The 22,963-nt window shown below is 50.8% G+C and overlaps 3 protein-coding genes across 4 annotated transcripts in view; 1 reads left to right on the top strand and 2 right to left on the bottom strand.

The window, feature by feature from the left end:
- The window catches only part of LOC311320159 (mitogen-activated protein kinase kinase kinase 11), a gene marked incomplete at its 3' end in the record, with an annotated part of 27,772 nt that extends 13,460 nt beyond the window's left edge, over positions 1–14,312 (bottom strand). Inside the window, exons 1-2 of the mRNA XM_084451848.1 lie at positions 13,105–14,312; positions 922–1,102 (exon numbers count right to left, since the gene is read on the bottom strand). Coding sequence (XP_084307974.1) covers positions 922–1,102; positions 13,105–13,861 — 938 coding nt within the window. The 5' untranslated portion in view covers positions 13,862–14,312. The remainder of the gene's footprint in view (positions 1–921; positions 1,103–13,104) is intronic.
- cUnh11orf68 (chromosome Un C11orf68 homolog) lies at positions 13,580–22,963 on the top strand. Of its 2 annotated transcripts, none has more exons than XM_084451851.1 (2): positions 13,580–13,721; positions 21,843–22,963. In XM_084451851.1, the coding sequence occupies exon 2, from the start codon at positions 21,903–21,905 to the stop codon at positions 22,659–22,661; it is 759 nt and encodes a 252-aa protein (XP_084307977.1). In that variant the 5' UTR covers positions 13,580–13,721; positions 21,843–21,902; the 3' UTR covers positions 22,662–22,963. The 2 variants fall into 2 exon arrangements, with proteins under 2 accessions (XP_084307977.1, XP_084307976.1); XM_084451850.1 differs by lacking the exon at positions 13,580–13,721 and adding an exon at positions 21,077–21,112.
- drap1 (DR1-associated protein 1 (negative cofactor 2 alpha)) lies at positions 16,426–20,969 on the bottom strand. The gene is made up of 7 exons (XM_084452364.1): positions 20,662–20,969; positions 19,766–19,838; positions 19,475–19,568; positions 18,884–19,006; positions 18,706–18,796; positions 18,441–18,529; positions 16,426–18,087 (listed from the first exon to the last, which is right to left on the bottom strand). Exons 1-7 carry the CDS (start codon positions 20,701–20,703, stop codon positions 17,916–17,918), a joined length of 684 nt encoding a protein of 227 aa, XP_084308490.1. The 5' UTR covers positions 20,704–20,969; the 3' UTR covers positions 16,426–17,915.

Raw genomic sequence — 22,963 nt, 5'->3', positions numbered from 1 at the left:
TCCAGTACACACACTCAAACCCGCACACATACACACACTGCAGCACAACTGTTTTTATACTATGAAGGACTTGTTTACCCCTCCCTCACCATCATAGCAGGTACAACACGCTTCCATCTGCTGATGCTTTTATTAAAACTGGCATTGTTTCAAAGTATTTTGTAGTTGAGAGTGTGTGTGTGAGAGAGAGAGAGAGAGAGAGAGAGAGAGATGAAGTTCTCCTGAGAGTTCTGTTGTGTCATGAATCTGCATGGTCCTATTTTGGTTCCATACCCTGGTTTGGCCTCTCCCTCACACACACACACACACACACACATTCTCTCTCTGTCTCTCTCTCCTTTTCTCTCTCTCTCGCTCTCTCACTCACTCACACACACACACACACACACACACACACATTCTCTCTCTATCTTTTTCTCTCTCACGCTCTCACTCACACACTCACACTCACACACACCCAACCCAGATAAAGGGCTGTGGCTGGGCCTGGTGTGTGGCCTCCCTCCCTCCCTCTCTCTCTCTCTCTCCCTCCCTCTCTCCCCCTCTCTCTCTCTCTCTCTCTCCCTCTCTCTCTCCATACTGTGAGACAATAGGACAGTGTGCAGCACACATGTCAGACACAAAGCACAGAGCAGCCCTTTGAAGAGAGCTGCTATCACATGTCTGTGGCCCTCTTGTCATCCATCACTCTATCTCTCTATTCTCCCTCCATCCCTCTTTTCACCTCATCCCTCCATCCTCTCCTCTGGAGCCGCACGACTGCACGACTTGTTTCAACACATGCTGGTTCCGGGCCTATTCTGGGTAGTTTAGAATATTCCAGCACACACACTCTCTCTCTCTCTCTCTCTCTCTCTCTCTCTCTCTCTAACACACACACGTACACACACACACACTGAACGCGCACGCACACACACTCACCTCCAGACGTCGCTGCCCTTGGAGAACGTGGAGGACTTGATGACCTCCGGCGCCATCCAGGCGTAGGTGCCCGCCGTGCTCATCTTGGTGGTCTTGTGCCACTCCCGCGCCAGCCCGAAGTCCGTGATCTTCAGCGTCTTGCCCTCCATGTTCTCGTTCTCGATGGGCTGGGCCAGCAGAACTGGACGGGAGAGACGGCGAGCGGCGGTGAGAGAGGGGAGCGGCGTTTCGCTCCAAACCGCCGTCAAACTATTAAAAGGCGTCATTAAAATGGAACGAAGCGCCGTCGCGGGAGCCGACTCGGCACTTTTCTCATGCATACATTTAAAAAGGCCGTCATGCAAGACGAGGCTACTTTGCGACCGCGCGCGTGTGCAAAAGCGCTTTCACATCCTCTTCCCTTTAAATTATTATAGCATAGATCGGTGAAGTCACACATGGAGTAACACGTAAGTCGACACACCGCGTTCTCACCTGCCGTCCTCTGGAACTCCATCCAGCACTTCAAAGGAAAATAATTTCCTGATATTTATCATATCTGCCCGAGGGGTTCATAACGGCACGTAAGCTATACATAAATGTGTCAGCCGCTGTCCGCCTGCTTGAGCGTGCTATGATCTCATCAAACGCCCTTAACAGCCCCGACCCTAACCTTTAACCCTAACCCTTGTAAGGACAACCAACCCCTCCTAATGCTCTGTCAGTAGTACGGGTCCCTGTTTATGCCGAGTTAGCAAAACCTTTTGATCACACGACGACAACAGGACAATGACAGCATACCGACGTCGAATCAGAATAAAAAAAATGTAATCCCACATTATTATAATACACTAGGAATTTGTTTCCATGGAGACAACATCGGACAGGGGTGCAGAGAAGAGAGAGGACATTGCAAAAGAGTGGTGCAAACTACGAACCCGAAAATAAAAACGATACAAAATGCAGCGAGGTCCATGTATATATATATATATAGGGAACAGGGTGCACCAGAACGCCATGACCGCCACCCTCTTTGGCGTCGCCAAAAAATGGAAATCAGGAAACTGGTTTGTAAAGTATATTAGGTTAAAAGAGTTTGAGTTTGGGTAAATGCAATGTTCAGATGATGAGAATGCAGAGTGGCGTGACCACGTCTCAGCACGTGCCACGACGGGTCCCCGCCCACCACCGCCACCGACACCACCCGGCTTAGGGCATATTTTTGGGCAAGGCTGGCATCAAGGCCTGGCAAGGAGAGGAATGAGGAAAGAATGCGAGGCGTTAAGGGGAAGTAGGTCTTCTGCCATATCCTGCCACTTTCCGACATTTGATTCGAGGCTTGTTTTCTCTCTCTCCCTCCCTCCCTCCCCCTCTCTCTCTCTCTCTCTCTCTCTCTCTCTCTCTCTCCCCCCCCTCAGGCACACGGCCTCCTCCCTCTCAGTCGGTCTCAGACACATGTACACACAGTCTGTCTCTCTCATTCTCTCTCTCCTTTCTTTCTTTCTTTCTTTCTTTCCCTTTACCGCCTGCCGACACACCATTTTCTCATTCTCTCTCCCTCCATCCCTCTCTCCCTCCCTCCCTCTCTCCTCTGTCGCAGCCGACATCCTGTCCTGCGCCTGGTGCCCCAGTAGCTGTGTGTTTGACGTCACAAAGGAATGCATCACAAGAGGTTGTGTTGTCTGGTTGGGCCGGAGGGGGGGGGGGGGCGAGGGTAGGTTTCGCGGGGGCGAGGGTATTGTGAAGAAAAACCCGATCCTCACACAGGCTTCTGGCACCCTGGCTGACCACACACGCACACACACGCACCCTGACTGAACACATTCCGCTACGTTTATATAGACTTCTGCACACAGTGTCACACACACACACACACACACACAAAGCTGCAGGATGCAGGACTATTGAGGAACTCCGACCTTAGAGAAGAAAGCTGGCAAAGCCAAGATGTAGGCAGGTGGACGGAAGCAGGGACGTTTAGAGTCCAGTGGAAGAAAGACAAGTAGACTGTAGCCTGCCCCTCTAGTGACCCGTGTCGTTTCCTGTCCCACTCTGTATAATCTCACAAACCCGAGACGGCTCTAAAGGTTTTTTTTCCCCTCAACATCTCGCCTTGAGTTTTCACTTTAAAGCTGAGTTTCTACTTGTAAATGACGAAAAACGTGAACTACACCTTTAACACTAATACGCCTCTGGTCGTCTCAAAAACCCAATGACTCAATTAGTCTTCGTTTCTCCCTCAGTCTGGAGGGGGGTGGGGGGTCAGCGCGGAGTTCCCCGCCTATCCGTAATCCCCTGTACTTAACGAGCTGGCCGGTCAAGCCTCTTCCAGGCCCGTTAAAAACAAGCTCAGGGCAATAACCCCCATTTCCTGCCACACACACTGCTCCTGTGACCTCACAACCAGGAAGTGACGCCCGTCGGCTTCGGCCCTTCCTCAAAACAGACGTGGGGGGGGGGGCGGTTTCACTGTGGCGCTCTCTTCATTGTGCGCATTAAGCAGAATTTTATTTTAGGGAACGAGGGTCAACGAGGGCACGCGCCTGGCCCGCTGACCGCCAGGGAGGAGTGTGGGAGGCGGCTTAGCGGATGATGTGCCAATCAGAACAGTTGATTGTTTACGGTCCGATTACCCAATAGAGAGTGGCGTGAGAGGTGTGTGTGTGTGTGTGTGTGCGGTTGTGAACTGTGGGTGCTTGGATGACTTGCAGCAGCTTTAAGATAACCGCATGGACGTATAGTATGGCTCACACACAGACGGCTATGTTCACACACAGACACACACACACATAGACAAAGGGTTTCAGCGTTCTCAGCACACACGCAACATTCTCCCTCCACTTCCTGTGCCGAAACTGAGTGCATCCGCAGTTCACTCCCCCCCCCTCCCTCCTGCCCTCAACCACCTATTCTTCACCACGGTTGGCTGCTAGAACAATACACAATGAGCTATGAGTAAGTCCGTTTCACATGTCACTCTATATCTATAGAGCTAGAAGAGCCAGTACTTCATCTAGACCTGGTAGGTTAACGCTAGCTGATATCTGCACAGCCGCCATTTTAGGAATCCAGTCCGGGTGGGTTCTGAGCTGGGAACCGACGGGCAATCCGATGCGGGAGCCTTGCGGTGTTATCGGGTCGGGGGTGGGGGGGGGGGTAGGGGGGCGGGCCCAGACAGCCACCCTGACGCGGGGGCGGGCCCCGGCAGCGCCGGCGAGACAGAAACTCCCGGTCTCCACGGCGACGGGAACTCTGTTTGGTTTTGTTTTTCTGTTCAGGAACAAGGGTTTTGTCAGTTGCCGAAATGAGTTTCACAGGGGCGGCCTAGGTATGCGTTCATTGTGCGGTGGCCCCTGTCCGCGCCGGTTTGAATAATGAAACTAAACTCTTTTCGGTGCGGGCTTTTGTCGGTGCAGGTGTCATGTTGCTGTGTCAGTCTTGGAGGGGGGGGGGGGGGGCTGCGTTTTGCAACTTCGCTCGGCGTCGAGCGCCTACCCGCGCTTCGGTTTCGTTCTCGGAACCTCGTGCCGGCGAGCGGGCGCCGAAGGAAGACGTCGGTCTGCATTCCTCGGCGGGAGAGGAGTCGCGCTGCACAGTTTCGCAGAAAGCACTCCCGCCACGGTAGCCGGCGCCGCGCCGTAGCCGCGCCTTCGACGGTAGCCGGCCTGGGACGGGGGGGGGCTCGGCGTGGGACGTGACTCGGCCGGCCGGCCAGGGCTCCCTAAGCATAGTTCGACCCCCCTCCCTCTCTCAACCGTACCTATCTCTTACTCTGCCTTACCTCTCTTACACTCCGTCCCCTTCCTAACTCTCTCCAGCTCCCCTCCCTCCCCCCCCTCCTGTGTGCATGGGCCAGCCCTGCTCCGTGCCCGTAGGCGAGGGGAGAATTCCGGTAAGGGTGGGGGTTTTCCCCGGGAAGAACGGGAGCATTGTCCCCTGCGGGACAAGGCCACAGGCTGACAGACACTCTGGCAACTTCGGCCTCGGACAGGGGGAGAGAGAGAGAGGGAGGGGGGACAAAGAGAGGATGAGGGGGGAGAGGGGGGGAGAGAGAGAGAGAGAGAGAGAGAGAGAGAGAGAGAGAGAGAGAGAGAGAGAGAGAGAGGAATACGCAGGAACGATCAGAACCGAGCAAGAGGCGTCACCCGCTAATGGAATTGTGCTGTGACTTAAAAACAGCCGATTTTGGTTTTCAGGTGCTCTCCACCATCTTGAACCCCGACATGAACAGTGAAACCGCCTGGACAGAATCTTTTCCTTGTCCGGTCAAAGTGCACATAAAGGCAACAGCATGTTTAACCAAAGAGGTGCATAGCACAGGTAAGGGATAGCTAGCTACCCCCCCTGTCTGGCCAACAGTATTAATGATTCCCTCAGCTAAGTGGTCAGTCCCAGGTAATATACCGTACCAAACTGAGATGAGTCACCTATTAACCAAGGTTGGCGTTCGTCCGCCGTTACCGTGTTTGACCACGGGGCGTTGAAGTTTAACCCCCATTAGCTCGGTATCCATGGCAACGGGGCCCTGAGGTCACACGGGGGTGACCCCTCCCTCCCCGGCGGGTTTGGAGGCCCGGGCGGTTGCTGGGCGGACCGGAGCCGTATTTTAGGATTATCTGTCAGAACTGAGTCACGCGGCGTCAACGAGCGATGGCGCAACGTTTGATCCCAGCTCCTCCTCCGATTGGACAGGGAGGTTAGAGTTGGGGACGGGAACTTGAGTTAGGGACCTGCCGGGCCGGTATCAAGCTTTAACTGAGGGACCTGGGCCCCAGGATCATCAAGGTTCGAGTTAGGGGACTTGAGCCCGTCTCTACGAGCTTTGAGTTAGGGACCTCGGTCTGTCTCTATCAATGCCGTGTGTCTGAATCAGAGTGCTGATCTAACAGGTTCCTTCTTCTGTGTTATTTACCCAGTGAATCCCTCCATGACGAGCTGTGGCTGATGGGGAGCGCCTTCAGCCACAGGCTCAAGCTTGGCTTTTTTTAACGTGTATAGGTTTTTATAGCAGTTATTTATAGTTCTTATGTATTCATTTCCATATTTTGTTGTCATGACTCTTGATTCTACTATGTACCTCTTCTGTTCTGTTCTTCTGCTGCTGTTGTGACACTCAAATGTCCCCTCCTGGGGATTAATAAAGTTATCGTGTCGTATTCCTGATGGTCTAAAAGACAGAGGCGATCATCGCTCTGTCAGCACGCCCCCCCTGACCAGCGTCGTGAGCCCCAGCACCGGCCGACCTTGCATTACAAAGCAAAACACACAGAATGACCAGCGTAAATCTTCCAAAAACCGATACAAAAGTGCATTGTCCTCAACCAACACCGTCCTTTTCTGTTCAAAACACGGGCCGAGGTCGACGGTTTGAATAAGAACCGCCTTGTGATCGGGTCAGCGCCCTGGAGGTCAGCGCCCCGGAGCCCCACCAGAGCTGCGGAGGGAAACAATGAATCCCAGGGTTGTGGAAACCTCTCCACTTCCTGTGTGAGGTGACCTTCCAGTGTCTGGCTTTTCCCTCGCCCCGCCCCTCCCCTCCTCATTCCCCTGGACCTCCGCTGTTCTGCCTCATCCTCTCAGGCCTGTTCGGTTGTGTGCGTGTCGGTTGTGTGTGTGTGTGTGTGTGTGTGTGTGTGTGTGTGTGTGTGAAACTTTTTGTGTGTGCCTGCCTGAAAGTGTATTTGCTGACCGCTGATGTCACTTGTTCTTATAGAAGACTTTATTGACAATGAGACAATAAAGTACTGAGTACAGTCAGTTCACTTACAATAATATTTGTCATGTTAAGGGTCTGTTAAATGACGAAAATGTGAAATGTATTCATACAACAATTACATTGTGTGTGTGTGTGTGTGTGTGTGTGTGTGTGTGTGTGTGTGTGTGTGTACGCGTGCGTGTATCTGAACTAAGTTTGCCCCTGTATGGCAGATTGGAACAGAGTGTGTGGGAGTCCCGTGACGGCGCTAGTTCCTACCTGCGTTCCCCTCCTAATCTCAGCCTGGGATCTCCGGATGCAGCCCGGCTCCAAAATAAAGAGCGGAGGCGCAGCGGGCAGCCCCGCCCCGCCCCGCCCCCCGAGCCCCGCCCCCGCCGCCCGAGCCCCGGCTGCCTTGTTAACCGCGGCCAGGGGAAAACCGCTGCCAATGGAAACACAGCTGAGCCATGCCCTCCACGACCTCCCCGAAGTCTGCTCTGGCACCTCCGCGCAGGTGAAGACCTATCGGCGCTCTGGCACTGTAGACGTGCCAAGGACGGGGGGGCGGGTGGGAGTGGGGTGGAGGGGTCGGGCGTCCTACTATCGGAGGGAGTTTGCCTTTGCAGCGGTTTGCGTATTTGAAACTCCGCTTTGAAACTGCTTTGAAACTCCGCTTCTGCGTTGGGTAGAATGGCCCAAGTTTCTGCCAGGCATCTGCTGAAAGTGCTTCAGAAGATGTATTGATTCGTTGTTCAATGAATCCATAGTTCAGGCCTTTGTGTTTGATCAAGCTGCGGCTACGCTTAACCCTGAATAACCCTGAAAGTTTAATTCACTAGATCAGCACTTCTCAAGTCACAAGGTGAGGCGTGGGTGACTTTATTTTAATATGCGTAATAAAGACTTTCATTTACGAGTAGCATTACAGGAGATCAACCCTTGAACCGTACTTTTTGGGAGTTTAACACTAGACTAGACGAGCAGCAGATAAATGATTTGAATGACAAACTATCCGTGACCGTCACCCCTTGTTAGTTATCTGTAACGATCGCATTTAAATGTATTTACATACGATTCCTAGACCACACACTCTATGATGGTCTCTTTCTAATGCTCAAAACGGTCATATTGCAGTCATACACATCCATGCTTATAAAAATAAAACATCTGCATCCTCCCAATATCTCACGCTTGCTAGTGATTCACCCTCACAAGTCAACACACCAGGACCAGCATCACACAGGTGCACTTTGAGACTTTTATCAGGCTTAGAAATGCCCTTATTTCCTCCGCTAAATACCTCAAACGCCACCCCCGCGGGTCCGATGTCTAAACTGCCCTCATAATTCCCCCCATTGAACCGGGGAATGTCAATGTGTGTGAGAACAGGGTCTGTGTGTGTGTTTGTGTGTGTGTGTGTGTGTGCGTGTGTGTGTGTGTGTGTGGGGATGTTTTGAGTGAGGTTCCAGAGGGGCACTGGGGGCCTGAATGAAAACATGCTGGTGGGGTGGAAGGGGTGTGTGTGTGTGTGTGTGTGTGGGGGGGGGGGGGTAGAGATGTTTGTCCATTCTTAGGAGGGGGGAAAAAAAGTATCCAAAAAGGCCCACGGGTCCGACTCTGATGCTTAACTTGGCGCTGTACGTCTTTTAAGTAGGCACAGTACAGCGCACGGTTTGTGTGCCTTGGAAAACGAGGTGGCATGTGTGTGTGTGTGTGTGTGTGAGATTGATTACAGTATAGCGTGCAAGCACTATAAAGCGGAGCGTTTCCCCATATCATGACGATAGCCGCGGGCGTGCTTGCGTCCGATATTAGCCTGAATTTCTGAGCGGGCGATGTACCTAGCTGTGCGTACATGTGCATGTGTGCGGTGTGTGTGTGCGTGTGTGTGTGTGTACACAGGTACCGGGACTGTGAGAGAAAGAGTCTTCTCTCTCTCTCTCTCTCTCTCTCCTGTACACGGCTCTATTTACTTTCAGTGGAATTCCAGTTATGGTCTCTGGCCTGCGTCCAGGAGCCGACCTCTCTGTAGGCGCCTTCTTCAATGATCCCGTTTAATCAGCGTCTTCCAAGCGGCCCGCTAGGCTACGCTCCGCCGGCTTGAGGCTACAACTCAAAGTTACCCCGTTGTAGATTTCCGAGGCTCTCTATAAATAGTGCCCGTCGCCGTGGGCCGTAAACACTGCTTTACTGTTACAGGAATCCCCAGACTAAGTACATTAGAAAACCGTATTTTCAACTTAAGTCGCCGCTAATACCGCCAGGCGGTTGACTTACCGGTCAGTGAAACGCATATGGCACCTACTGCCTTACTGAAGAGCTAGGGTCTATGGCTGCTACTCAGAATTAGCGTTAGCCGTTTTTTTTTTTTTATGCCTTTAAATGACTGTATAGGACAGTAATGTACAGTGTGTGCGTCGGCAGCCCAACGCGGCTGTCTCCTACCGTCTCCCCTGCCTGCCGGTGGCCCCCGTGCGCCATAGTGGCTCCAGTCTGACTCAACATCTGCCAGGGCCCGGTGTTAAGCTAGAGAGGTCGTGCCCTGAATGTTCCCTGGAAGAACAACACAGCGTCCCTAGAGACTCATCACTGTACAGGGAGAGAGAGAGGGGGGGGGGGGGGGGGGGAGAGAGAGAGAGAGAGAGAGAGAGAGAGAGAGAGAGAGAGAGAGAGAGAAAGAGACACACACACACACAGACAGAGAGAGAGGGGTAGAGAGAGAGACAGAGAGAGACACAGACAGAGAGAGGGGGAGAGAGAGAGGGAGGGAGAGAGAGAGACACATACAGAGAGAGAGGGGGAGAGAGAGACAGAGAGAGAGAGAGAAAGAGAGACACACACAGACAGAGAGAGGGGGAGAGAGGGAGGGAGAGAGAGAGAGAGGGAGACACAGACAGAAAGAGAGTGAGAACGAGAGAGAGAGGGAGAGAGAGAGAGAGACACATACAGAGAGAGGGGGAGAGAGAGACAGAGAGAGAGAGAGAAAGAGAGACACACACAGACAGAGAGAGGGGGAGAGAGGGAGGGAGAGAGAGAGAGAGAGGGAGACAGACAGAAAGAGAGTGAGAACGAGAGAGAGAGGGAGAGAGAGAGACAGACAGAGAGAGAGGGAGACAGAGAGAGAGACAGGGAGAGAAAGAGAGAGAGAACAACAGGATATTGCTCACTGGCACAACGGAGCTTTAGGAGACAAGCAGGGACAGGCCTGGGACAAAGATTTTGGAAAAGAATTAAAAACAAGAGGAGGGAGGAGGTGGAGGAGGAGGAGGTGGAGGAGAGCGATAACATCTCACAGTACAGAGAAAGGGATTGTGTTTGCTCCATATACAAACCCTATATTATAAAAAGGATTTGCACAAATTAGTTTGCGCAATGGGGATGTTTTCCATTCGACTCTGGGAACCAGAGTGAGCACAGGGTGTGTGTGCGTGTGCGTGTGTGTGTGCGGGCGCGTGCACTGTTGGTAAGAAGAACCGATGTCGAAAGGTGCAGGGGAACTAGTGGACGAGGACTTGAGAACACTGGAGCTTCTATCGCCTCTCCCAATCTCCCGAGTGAACTCCTGAGAAGAAGCTGGCGTTACAGCCGTGGGAAAAAAAAAAACAGAACAGAGGAGGTGCGGCAAAAAAACAAAAAAAGAATCAAGAGCCATAAACAAACATACTGTACCGTACATTGTGTGCACTAGGTTTGCTATGTTTACTTCTGAGTCTTGATTCTTGATTTTATTCTGTATCTCTTTTGTTCTGTTTGTTCTGCCACTATAACGCCTGAATTAACCCCTTCTGGGGGGTTATTAAAGTCTACCTTATCTTATCTTAAGGACCGAAGCCGGTGGCCCTGGACTGTCTCTCCAAGGCCCTGACCGTAGAGATAAAGCACAACACATTGTTGTTGTCGTTGTTGTTGTTAATCCCCATCGACCTGACTGCATGAGAATGGGAGGAGAAAGACCTACGTAGGATTTGGTGTACCAGGAAACCTGAGGGGAGGGAGGGAGGGCTGGGGGGGGGGGGGGGGGGGCTGGGGGGACGGGGGGGGGTGGTCGTACCCGGCCAAACTTAAAGGCGAGCTTGATCTGTCTCCAAGTGGCGTAACATACAGGGGGATTTGTCCAGAGAGGGAAGAGGTCCAGACGGATGTTGACAGACGAGAGATTCCCATAGACTTGACTCCGCAGGAGACGGAGGGGACGTGACGGGCTGGTTGGAGTACGGATTCGGTGTACCGGGAAGCCTCAACGCTCGGAGAGGGACTACCGACACCGATCAAGGATCAAGGCCCGGATTATCGGGACTGTGGGTGTTGCGCGTGTGTGTGTGTGTGTGTGTATTGTGGGTGGGGGGGGGTCATACTCTGCCAAACTTGCTTGATCTTTACAAGCTTGATCTTTCTCTATTTGGCGTAACGTACAAAGGGATTATCCCGGATGGAAGTGGTCTTATCTGAAGAAACGAATGTTGAAAGATGACAAAGCCTGAATCTGAAGCAGATTTCCCCCTAGACCTGTCAGGGATTATCTGCTTTGTCGGGGGGAACGGGAATCGCAGTTTTGCCTCATTTGAATTCAGATGGGCGGAGACTCATTTGAGCGAGGGATGTCTTAAACAGCTGTGAGAAGAGTTTGTTGTTGTGGTGCAAGAGCCGTTTCTCTCTAATAACCGTTTTATAATCTGGGTGTGATGTGGCTGGATGACAAGGTCCACGTCAATCGCATACGCGTCCAGAACAACAGCCCCAAACACCTGCTGTAGCTACTTGCGCACGCCAGCTATTCCTACAACCCCGTGCGTCAAGTGCAAAGAGCGAGTCAGGTTGTGACGGCCTCGAGATGAAATGCGGCCGCTAGAACTCTTGACCTTTCGCTTGCGAGACAAGTTTTTTTTTTTTTTAATCCCCAGACGCTGTCCTAGCGTGTGAAGACTGTGCAATATTTACACGCACGGGTTCGATCACATGACGCAGCGTTAGGCAATGTCACTGCCTCAGAGGAAGACGCGCCTCCGGAGTGAGAATCTCATTTCACAAGCTGGCTGTGAGAACGAAGAAATATTGTCATAGAGAATGCCAAAGTGATGCCATCAATTTAAAAAAGCATAAAATCGAATTAGCCTAATAGTTACAGTATTGTCCTTTGAGGGGGGAGTCAATTGAATTTTCCTGGATGTTGAGATGTTTGCGTTGATAATTCCAAAAAGCCTGTATGTTCAACAAAGATTGTGACCTACCCCTCCCACCCTGGACACAAACTCTTTGAACCAACACCCCTCTGGCAGGAGGCTGTGGTCCACCAGGACCTAATCTCAACGCCAGACCCATGAGAGTTATTTTGCCGATACGTAAACTACGCTAACTACGTTACTGCACGCTGCAGATCTCTGTATGGGTCTGGGACACTTCATGCCAAAATCCAGTCAGTTTTAAAATCCTGGCCATTCATTGGTAGCGCCGGAATTCCGGCAACACCAATCAGCAACGACTTTATCGATCAGGCGCTCCCACCCAACCTGGCCAGCCCATCTAATCTGGGCTAGCGTCTCTCATTTGCTGCTACGACCTGTCACTCTTTCAATTTTGACCCATCTGTATATAAGCCCCCAGACTCTATTATGCAGTATGCGGACTGCAGTGATTAAACATAATATTTGAGTCTTGAGAGAGACCGATAAGGACCAACCTCTAGGCACCAAAGACCAGCTCAGTGGCCTTGAGGTCAGAGAGTCCGCCCTGAGACTGTGAGGTTGTGAGTTCGATCCCCGGCCGAGTCATACCAAAGACTATAAAAATGGTACCCGATGCCTCCCTGCTTGGCACTCAGCATCAAGGGTTGGATTGGGGGTAAGTTCCTGTGACATACTAGCGTCATGTCCAGGGGGTGGACTTGTACATCAAGCTGCCTCATGCTACAGAAACAGGAGATAGGCTCCTGGCCTATGGGCCACTAGGCCCGAGAAACATTGGTTCTCAAGGCCACTTACTTCTAGGGACCAAAACAGCTTCTTCCCGGCTGCAGCTGGCCTCACCAACAAGGCCCGGCACCCCATTGACACTGTAATATTTTGTAAACGATTGTAGATTGTACTGTATATTGTATTGGACTGTATTTTTGCCACTTGTATTTTGCACTGCCCTGTCTTCTACATGCACTGTGTTTACTGTTATGCACCAACAGACCAAAGTAAACTCCTAGTATGTGAAAACCATATAATAGCCTACATAAACCCAATAATAAATAAAGTGGATTATGAATTATGTTCTTGTGTGAGAAGGGGGGGGGGGGTGGAGTCTCTTTGTTCAATGCCAGCATGTTCTAGCCGAGAGTTGCCTATTGCAATGCTATACGCGTAGCCGACACAATGTCCTGCTCACAGCCCCCTCAGAGCAAACCCTCCGCAAATAAATATAGGCCTTCTTTTATAGATGTGGTTACTACCTAGCAGTTTATTACCCTGTCATACACAGAGAATGGGCTGATAAAAAAACATCTACGGGCACAGGCCTGGACTTACTGTTGTTGGACTTGAGGTCTCGGTGAATGACCGGGACTATGGCCTCGCAGTGCAGGTAGAGCATGCCCCTGGCGATCTGCACGGCCCAGTTGACCAGGACGTGCGGCGGGATGCGACGGCCCGCCAGCGCCCGGCTGAGTGGCCCGCCGGACGCGTATTCCATTATGAGACACAGGTTTGGCTCCTTCAGGCAAACCCCTTTGAGGGCGATGATGTTGGGGTGAGTGAGAATCGCGAACAGACGCGCCTCCTGACGCACGTTCTGGGCCGTCACGCTGATGTCCTCGTCTGGGTCCTGCCGGGCCGCCTTCACGGCGACCAGCCCCCCTCTCCACGTACCGCGATACACCTTCCCGAACCCTCCGACGCCGATGACCTCCTCAAGACTCAGTTCCCTGAAATCCACCACCTCGGGTTGGAACTCCGCCACCACCGCCGGACCCAGCTCGCCGACCACGGCGCCCGTCTGTAGTTCCCCATATCCACTCGGCTTGAAAGAAACATAGTTGGAGGGAAAGATTCCCACCTTGTTGTTCACCTTGCCCGCCCACCAGCCCTCGTCTCCAGATATCTCCGAGTCCAGCGACAGCACCTCCACGAGATCCCCTTTCCGCAAGGTGAGCTCGTCTTTACCGGACGCCTCATAATCGAATAGCGCCGTCCAGACGGGGTTGCTGAAGTTCCCTTTCTGCGATTGTTCCAGGCTTTTCCAGTTCGACAGTGGGCCACGGCTGAAAATGTTCTTCAGCGGCTCCATGGAGCCTCAGATAGATGATTAGACTGTGTCTGACTCTGTAGCCGAGGGTTTTGAAAATAAAAAAGCACTGCACCTCGCTCCCTTTCCTCTCTCTGTAGTTGTTGGCTCATCGGGGACCAGTGGAATTTGTTCAAAAGCAGTGCCAACCAGAATACTACTACAAACGAATATCCAAAGATTGCAGAACAAAAACGGTCTCTCGTCTCGATATGGGATGGCCTACATAGGTTAAGAGATGTGAATGAGACCAATTCTGCCAAGTGTGTCAATATGTTAAACGGCAGATTTGTCTCCATGAAGCAGGTTTGCTCACCTGATGTGGTGTGTGGTTTGGTCACATATTTTAATGAGTCTATGCCTGCAATTCACAGCGAACAGTCCCATGATCAATGATGAGTTCAAACACAGGGGACCTATTGTGATAAGCTGTTTTGAAACACGCAACGATGAAGAGGTGCTGTAAAACCACCCTACCCCAACTTTCGGCTAATTAAAGCTCCGATTTAAGGTCCCATGTCAAATTAGTTGTCCATTTTGATTTTTTTGTATTTTTAGCCATTAAGTGCGGTGGTCACCATAAGCAGGAAGCGCCGAGCCGCGGAGAAGAATCGCAGGAAAGGAGCATTCAGTCCTGTGAGCTCCGTGCTTTGCGGCAGAGTTTCAGAGCTGACCAACTCTCCGTAGGTCAAACCCACATCTCGAATAACGGTGTGCGCTCTAAATGTATATTTGCGCTCTGTCAATATCCACATCCCTTTTACGCAACTGGATTCATATTTGCTGCCTCGTCCGATGGTACACAGTGCCCCTTTACAGCGTTGTATCTTAAACTAGAACTTTGTATCCGACAAGTAACCAACAGGAAGAGCTTCACAAACGTTCTTTGACTGCTGTTTTTTTTTTTCTTTAAAGAGAAACGCGCCCCAAACGAGTCCTGCTATTTGGCGTGCGAAACCAAATTCCGGTGCCAAGCCTGGTCGAGCTTGTTGTTATTGTCGATATCCAAAAAGCGCAACGGTGACTCCATTATAATGTGTCAATGTTCTTCTTCCTCGGCGGTGTTCCCTCGTCCAGTTCTCGAACCAGTCTAGTCCGTGCACAGTCACAGAAGAGGTGGGGTTTACGAACTTTTTTCCCGACAGGAAAAGAATCAGATGACAGAAACAACGCGACTCTCGCTCCGGTGGAGAGGGGAGGGACGAGGGGACGCGGACTGTCCATTGGTGATGCTGATAGGCTATCTAGACACATCATTGTATGGCCATATATATTGGATGATAAGTTGATAGGGATAGGGATTTTTTACAGGCATCACTACAATACTATCTTGTCTTGCGTAAATAAACCCTGCGATGATAACATTGACAAAGTCTAACTTCAGCGATTGTCTCCACAATACATAGTTGGGAGCTCATTACACAACTTGATAAAGTGATAGTGGTAGGTGAACGGTTTTGGACTTAGCCGTCAACTCATCACAGTATATTATGGTGTGGGTACGTTCATACTATTGCCTACCAGAGCGCAGTCCACTCCACTGTTACTGAGGGGGGGGGGGGCAGTTATTGGGGGCTCACCTTTGTCCTAGCTGCTGTATGGAAAACTGTGTGCTTCTTATAGTTAGGCATTTGCCCCCCCCCCCCCTCCGCACACACACGTTTGCTGGTCAGAACCATCTCCTAGAGTCAACCCATGCCCCCCCAACCCTCATAATCCCCCACCCGACCCTCATCCAGCGCTGCTGAGTCATCGCCTGTGCAGGAAGGATGCAGTTGTTTTTGTGGCCCGCTGGCTGCGAGGAGCTACATTTACTCTGCAACGCCAGACTGCAAGGGGGGCGGGGGGGCTGGGCACAGGGAGGGGGGTCGCAGTGTCAACATACAAGATCCGTATCTTCAGAGGGAACCTATCCTCCAACCTGCGCTGGCACGCACCTCCGCATTCTCCCACCTTGCGCGGCGCTCGGTGCCAAGGCCAATACAGGTGAGAGCGCGGTCTGGCATTTTCCAGGATTCAGCGGACACCAGCTAGCTCTGCAGGGGTCGCCGGCGAATGACGTCGACGCCGCTGCGTGCGTGGACCGCTCCTCTCAGGTACATTTAAACCCGTGAGTGTGAAATACCCCCCTGGCCCAGCAGATATTGGTGCAAAAGTTTGAGATTTCCCATGGCAGTGGTGGAGACGGGAAAATGTGTCCGGCAGGGTGGGGCTCTGAACACAAAGGATGTGGTACGCTGCTGTGAAGTCCTAAGGTGAGGCCTTGTGCAATGTTTCGCTTGGGTGCCAACGGAATTAAAGTTCACTGCCAGGTTCAGTGGGACTCGAACAACTAATAGCTCTTAGCAGCTCCGCTGTGGTTCACGGTGTGCACAGATATGCTCTGTGGAATACATCTCTGACCAACAAAAAGAGGTTGGGCGGCGTTTTATTCAAATCCGAACTTTTATTTCACCCAATACAAAATTAAAAGAATGTTAAAAGTTTTACAATAGTGTCAATTACGACTGCCTATCTTCAAACATTGCATATCGTGACTGACACTGAAACAGGAGTCATATCCCACTGTGTTCAACGCGTACATTAAAACCATCTAAAAGAGAGAAAAGAAACATTTAATACAAAGGAGACATTTATTCAAAATGGGGGGGGGGGAGGGGATAGGGGGATATACTGGTGAAACACTTGCAAATTAGAGGTGAAGGCGGGGTGGGGGGGGTAACAACTTTAAAAACAAAGTTATGGTCCGAAGGGAGAAACACCGTATCTTTCTGATCGTATGAAGTATGGCCAGGATAGCTTTGTCTTCGATGTAAAGAGTGGTGGTTGAGGTTGGGGGGGTACAAAGGAACGTCATAACATCTAAAGCATTTTAGTCATCAGAGACATTTCAAAACAAACAAGCAAACCAAAACCTCCAGTAGTTCTTAAATCCACTGAGCACCGGTTCGATGTCGGTGATAATACGGATATGGTTTGAGGTGAGGTCAATGTCTTCACAACGACTCATTTTACTTCATAAAAACGTGACTTAAAAGGGAAACCAACACAATTAACTCTGCAGTTATACAACCTATAGTAAAATACATCCCCTTGCCTTTCTGCTTCTAGGGCTTTGTAGCCTCGTCTTCACAACCAGACTACCTGCATGTAGTAATGATGTAATGCATGAAAGCCTGTAAGCAAGGCCTAGACCTAGTACAATGGATCTAGGACGCAGACAAGGCCTAGACCTAGTACACTTGATCTAGGACATCGACTAAGCCAGTCCTGAACTAAACCCAGCAATTGAGATTCTGCGTGGACAGAGCCTCTAACTCTAATTAGGCTTAATCTATGTCCACAAAGCCCATCATTCGATCTCATAGCCGAGTAATTCAACACATTCCTTATACACAATCATCACATATCGCATTCCCTTACACAAGTGCTGATCACTTTCAAATACCTTATAAACTGTTGTCTTCCTGAACTAACCTTGAGGAGTCATCTTTGCATGGTGTGCAGTACATATCCATTGCTGATCCCTTAAGGCTAATGCTTGTGTCTTGCTAACAACCTGAGGGCAATACTGACGTTAAACAAGGAGCTGGTTGATATGTTCTTTAAACAACGGCGCCGCGGTCTGTCACTGGAAACGGGAGCGAGACGAGAAACCAAAGTGCAAAACTACACGAAGGACTTATATGACCAAACCTGTCCTAGCCGTGGAGGGAGGGAGCTTATCAAAAAACAGCCATTTTTGTAGTCCAAATAGAACAGCTTGACTTGTCGAAAATTAAAAATTCAAAAAGAAAAAAAACAACCGGTTCGTGTCTACTTCACAATAAAACAAGAAACTTAAAACGGGCAATCTACAACTGATGACTCGTCTTCTGCGGAGGCGGTATATGCCTGGGTGGCGTGCCCGTGCTGCTGTTGCGGTCTTGTGTTCCTTGAAACAGGCTGCAGAGCGCTCCGCCCCCCCCCCCCGGCGCCTCTTCAGTGCAGCCACGATAAGAACAACGAAAGAGGAAATAAAAGGTACGGGAGCAGAGAGAGAGGAGGAGGGGGGGAGCTAAGAGTCATAGTCTTCGTCGTCCTCGTCGTCCTCGTCTTTGTGCGGCATGGGGGCCTGGGGCGGGGGCGCCGCGCCCATCAGCGAGGGGTGGGGGGCGAAGGAGCCCGCGGGCATGGCCAGGCCGCCCGACGCGCCGCCCACATGGAGGTACTGGGGGGGCATGACGGGGCTGCGTTGGCGGACAGACAAAGAGAGCGGAAATGAAGTTCAGTGATCTCCTCCACAACGCGTGGCTGGAGCTGAGCCAAATATTAACTCCAGCTGGGGAGCGATATTAGTTAGCAATACTACCCACCCGGAGAGCAACAGGTAAGAACCTAATGTAATATCCACTATGTCCCGTTTAGATTGTTTCTTTTAACCATTCAAATCTAATCTGATGTATATATCATTTATTTATTTATTTAGCGGTAGAAAAAATTTGCATGTGACGCCCACAAAAAATACATAAAAAAATAGCTGAAGCACTGTGTGTAATCCGAGACTGTGCGTTTGCGTCTGCGTGTGGGCGTGTCGTCGCACCTGTGGAAGCGGTTGGCGGGCTGCAGGTTCGTGCTCGACTGAGACCCGTCCTCCTCGTCGCCGTCCGTCTCGCTGTCCTCCGAGTCGTCCTGTTCCCACGGCGACGGGGGAGAAAGAGATTAAAAAAAAGCCTTTCAGATGTGCGGCCCTGCTCTATATATATTCAGAACGACAACAAGTTCACGACAGCAAACGCCTCTTCGGCAACTTCGCGCGCCCGCCCCCCCCCCCCCCCACCTGGTGCCGCACGGACGCCGCTACCCACCTCCTGCTCCGACTCGGTGCCCGACAGCTTCTTGTCCTTGCCTTTGGAGCCGGTGCCACCGTTCTTACGACTCGACCCTGGCTTTCGGCCTCTGAAACGACAGGGGGAGAAGGTACGTTTTTTTTCCCCCGTGGCGACCTGTCACCTCTCCTTGGCCGAGACGGAGACGCGGCCTCACCTGCGCGCGACTTTGTCCCCGCCCTCAGTGTGGTTGTCCTCGCCCTCGCCCTGCATGTCCGGCACCGCCGCCACCAGGTCCTTCAGGAAGTCAAACTGCTGCTCCAGCTCAATACACTGCTTTCTACACACACATACGCAAACACGCACACACGCAACCCATATGTTTCGGCATGACCCGGCTGGGAATTGAACCCGGGTCTCCTACGTTACAGACACCGTTTTAACCAGCTGCGCCGATGAAAAGCTAGCTCTTCATTGGCACGGGTGGACGGTATTTATACTGGGGTGTGAGTTTAACCAACAACTCGCTACCTACTCGAGGACTCACGAGAACCCAGTTACACTCGGGTTACACACACACACACACGCACACAAACTTGTAAGGAGTGCACACAATTTCTGAGGAAGAATTAATTGTCAATAAGCCTGCCAAGTGCCAAACAACGAATGTACACATATAGGCCTACATCATATGTTCACATTTTGGTCCTGAACTGACTGGGGTCTTAAATAAAAGGGATAAGAGGGGAGGAAGCAAACTGAGTTTCTGATACACAGGCGGGAAGAACAGGAGGGAAGCAGGGCTTACAGGTGGGAGGTGGTCATCGTTTTTGCGTTCCGCGACTGGGTAACTTGACAGGCTTTCGTGAGGAGCGATTCCAGGAAAAGCTCCAGGGCTCGTGCTGATGTTTGCATTAAGAAAAGCGAGATATACGTTAGCCTATTCAGACAAAATCTAGAATATCGTTCACTGATGTCTTTTATACAGGCCGTGAAATCTCTGCGTTAATCAGAATGTTGGCATTGGGAATTGACCAGTATGCAAAATTGGCTTGGGCAAAAGAGCATGCGGAGTGAATTAAGATGGGGTGGAGGATACATATGATAACAGGAACAGCTGCAGCCACTTTGCCAATTTCTTCATCGGTCTGCATGATCTTCTTTATCCTCGCCTGGAATCAGACACAGGTTCAGACACAGGTTCATCAACTACACTTCCGTGTAGGCAGGGCCATTTGTCCAAAATGTGGAATTTCGCTTCAACATTTGCATCACACACACAATACATTATCAGTCCCCAATGGACCCGAATGCCAGCCATGGACACAGATCAGTGTGCAACTCGTCATTAGAAGGACCTGCCTTCGCTGCAACCTGTCAGCTAGCGTAGCTAGTTAACCCACCGCCCCTGCACGATAACGTTAGCCAATGGTCAAAGCCAGATGCCTGAGCACCTTTATGACCTTGATAGGGTGTTAGCTAGCCAAGTTAGCAGATTAACACACTCGCAATCACTGAGTTAACTAGTTCCTCAGCCTAGATCAGCCATCTTAGCTATGCCTAGCACATACCTATCTATCTAGTTAGCAAGCAAAAGCTAATAATAACAATGCTACGTTGGCTAGCCGGTCACTTATGTTTAAATGCCACCAGCAGTGACATTTACGTTAAATAGCTGGCTGGCTACCTATCTGAATGGTCATGCATGACTTGTTTGGCCAGATAGTTAGCTAGTGCTAGCAAGTATTTTGTAGATGAGCTGGTAAGCCAAGCATCCAGACGGATAGCAAAACAACTTGACATAGCTAGCTAGCAAGCCATCTCACACAGCTAGGGAGAGCTGGCTAACACGCTGCTGCAGGCCAAATCCCATTGCCAAGAGGAAGGGTGCACGGCTAGCTAGCGGGAGTGCTAGCCACAACACAACGGGCTAGCACTATACTTCACACGTTAGTTAGTTAGGCTAGCTACGCGTTTAGCAAGCTGTCGACTTACCGGGGGGAATCTGGCGTTGTATTTCTTCTTTTTGCTAGGCATTATTTAACTATAAGGCTAGCTAACTCAATTAAAAAAAAAAAAAAGTAATATTCCGTTTTGTTATAACCTCCTCCTCTACCACGCACACAACCCGGTAGCTAGCTAGCTTAGTTAGCAGCGCGTAGCTCGTCTCTCGGTTTCCGCGGGGTCTTACGTGCCGTAGAGTTAATTCTGCTATAAACGCAAGATCTTGAAATTATTACGAACAAACTGTCAACGTGCTTTCAGCGGTCTTTTTCCCGTCTTGAGTTCAGGTGAAACGAAACGCCCCCCAAAGTGTCATCAAGTGTGCATTTCACGAACCCCCGTCGTCACTTTTAAATGTATTTGCACTGTTTACCTTGTGTCATTCTGGGGGTTGTTCAATAAAGTTCATTGGCGAAATTGAATCGGTCGTGATGGCGCCGAGGTGAGTCCGCAGCTGGCTGGCTGCACCAAAACACCGGATAATATTGCTTTTTAAATTCGCACCGGTGTGCACTCGCCGGGGCGCTGATGCATGGGCTGAATACAGCTAGAACTAAAGAGTTTGCACACTAAAAAGGCGAACCGGTTCGCTGAAGCTAGCTAGGCTAGCTAGCTAGCGTTGTAAACGTTAGCTTAGCTAGCTAGCTATCTTACTAAGCGTTCTGTAGTTATGGTGCATTCGTTTATAACTGGGAGGTGGCAAATTGCGACTTGCTACTAGGAATGATTAAATAAAACGCTGCATGAACTCGCACTTCCTTGTCGCAAATTCGGATATGTTTCTCAGCCCCCAGTTGCTCGAATGCACTAGATATAACTAGGTAACTGTGATATAATGGTATATAGATATAACTAGGTAACTGTGATATAATGGTATATAGCTCGAATGCACACAGGTCGGAGGTAGGTATTTTGCCACTTGCGACTTGCCACCTCCGACCACAAACGAACACACCATTAGTTTATTGCAAGCTTGGCTGACGTTACGCCATGGTCACGTCACGACGCCACAGCTGCTCTGCGTGCTTGCTAGCTAACTAACTAAATAACGCAGTAGAAACTTTCCCTCATCGATGAGTCACCGTATCCTCTCGAACCGCCAGTCTCTTGATTTAACAACAACGGTGATTAAACATGACAAACTCTGAGACTAACGTAATGTTTATCAACAGAATCCAGAAGACCCATTAACTAGCAAGAAGTGCCCCGCCCGGAAATCCCTTGGTAACACAATGGAGGAGGCAGACGTCTCTGGAGAGGGAGAGATGGGGAAGCCTGAACCTCTCTCTGCCGACAGTGCCGAGAGCTATGCTGCCGAAGCTCTGGCTGCAGAAATGGACCCTTGGATTGTATTCGACTCCCGTAAGACCCCCAGAGCAGAGTTTGACAGCTGGCTGGAGACCAACAGGCCCTCCCAGGTGACCAGGTTTGGGGACGAAGAGGGCGGAAGGGGTTCTGTGGGGTGGATCTCGGTATTGGGACCGGACCATTTCCCCAGCAGCGGAGATGTCACCGGCCTCCAGGAGAGCTGGGAAAGTCTGTTAGCCAGCAGCAGGCCGGTCAGCTTCCAGACTGTGAAAGAGCTAGCGCTTAACCATGGTGTGCTCTCAGGAAAATGGCTGATGCATTTGGACTCGGGCTTCAAAGTGGACCACGCCTGGGAGTGCATAGCTCGAGCTACGCTGGAAGGGAAAATCTCCTCAGCCAAAGTGAGCCCCGACAACCCCGGGTCAGACAGGAGGCACGTCATCTGTGCCTACAACCACAACTTCACAGACGAGGGGCAGGTGATGCGGCTGGATGCAGCCATCAGGGCCACGGGGGTCAAGTGTCCGCTCTCCTACAAGCCGGACGTGTATACCTACCTGGGTGTCTACCGCAAAAACCGCTGGAAGCTCTGCCCCACCATATACGAGAGCAAGTTCGACCTGGAGTGCGTACCCAGGCGATCCCACGTTATCGACAAAGTGACCAACCAGGAAGTCACATGAAGAGGAGAAGGCCAGGAGGAGTCTGTTTAGGAATAAGCACTTCATACAACACAGGCACATTTAATTCCAGTACTGACTGGACTGGGTTCCCTTGATTACCCGCTCTTATTTTCAGATTGTTTGTTTTGTTTACTTCCACGCTAGTCAAATGTGACTTGAAATACTTGTGGTTACTCATTTTGAAGAGTATCTGATGTCTTACCATAGCTAAGCTAATTGTCTGCTAATATGCCGGCAGTATTAGATTAGAAGTCCACTTTTGTGACAGTTATGAAAGAAGTGCCAAATAAAAATTGTTTTGA

This window comes from Borostomias antarcticus (assembly GCF_949987555.1).
Source record: "Borostomias antarcticus genome assembly, chromosome: 17".
NCBI lineage: Eukaryota > Metazoa > Chordata > Actinopteri > Stomiiformes > Stomiidae > Borostomias > Borostomias antarcticus.
Note: the sequence above shows the minus strand (reverse complement) of the source record. Positions and strands in the feature narration are given on the sequence as shown.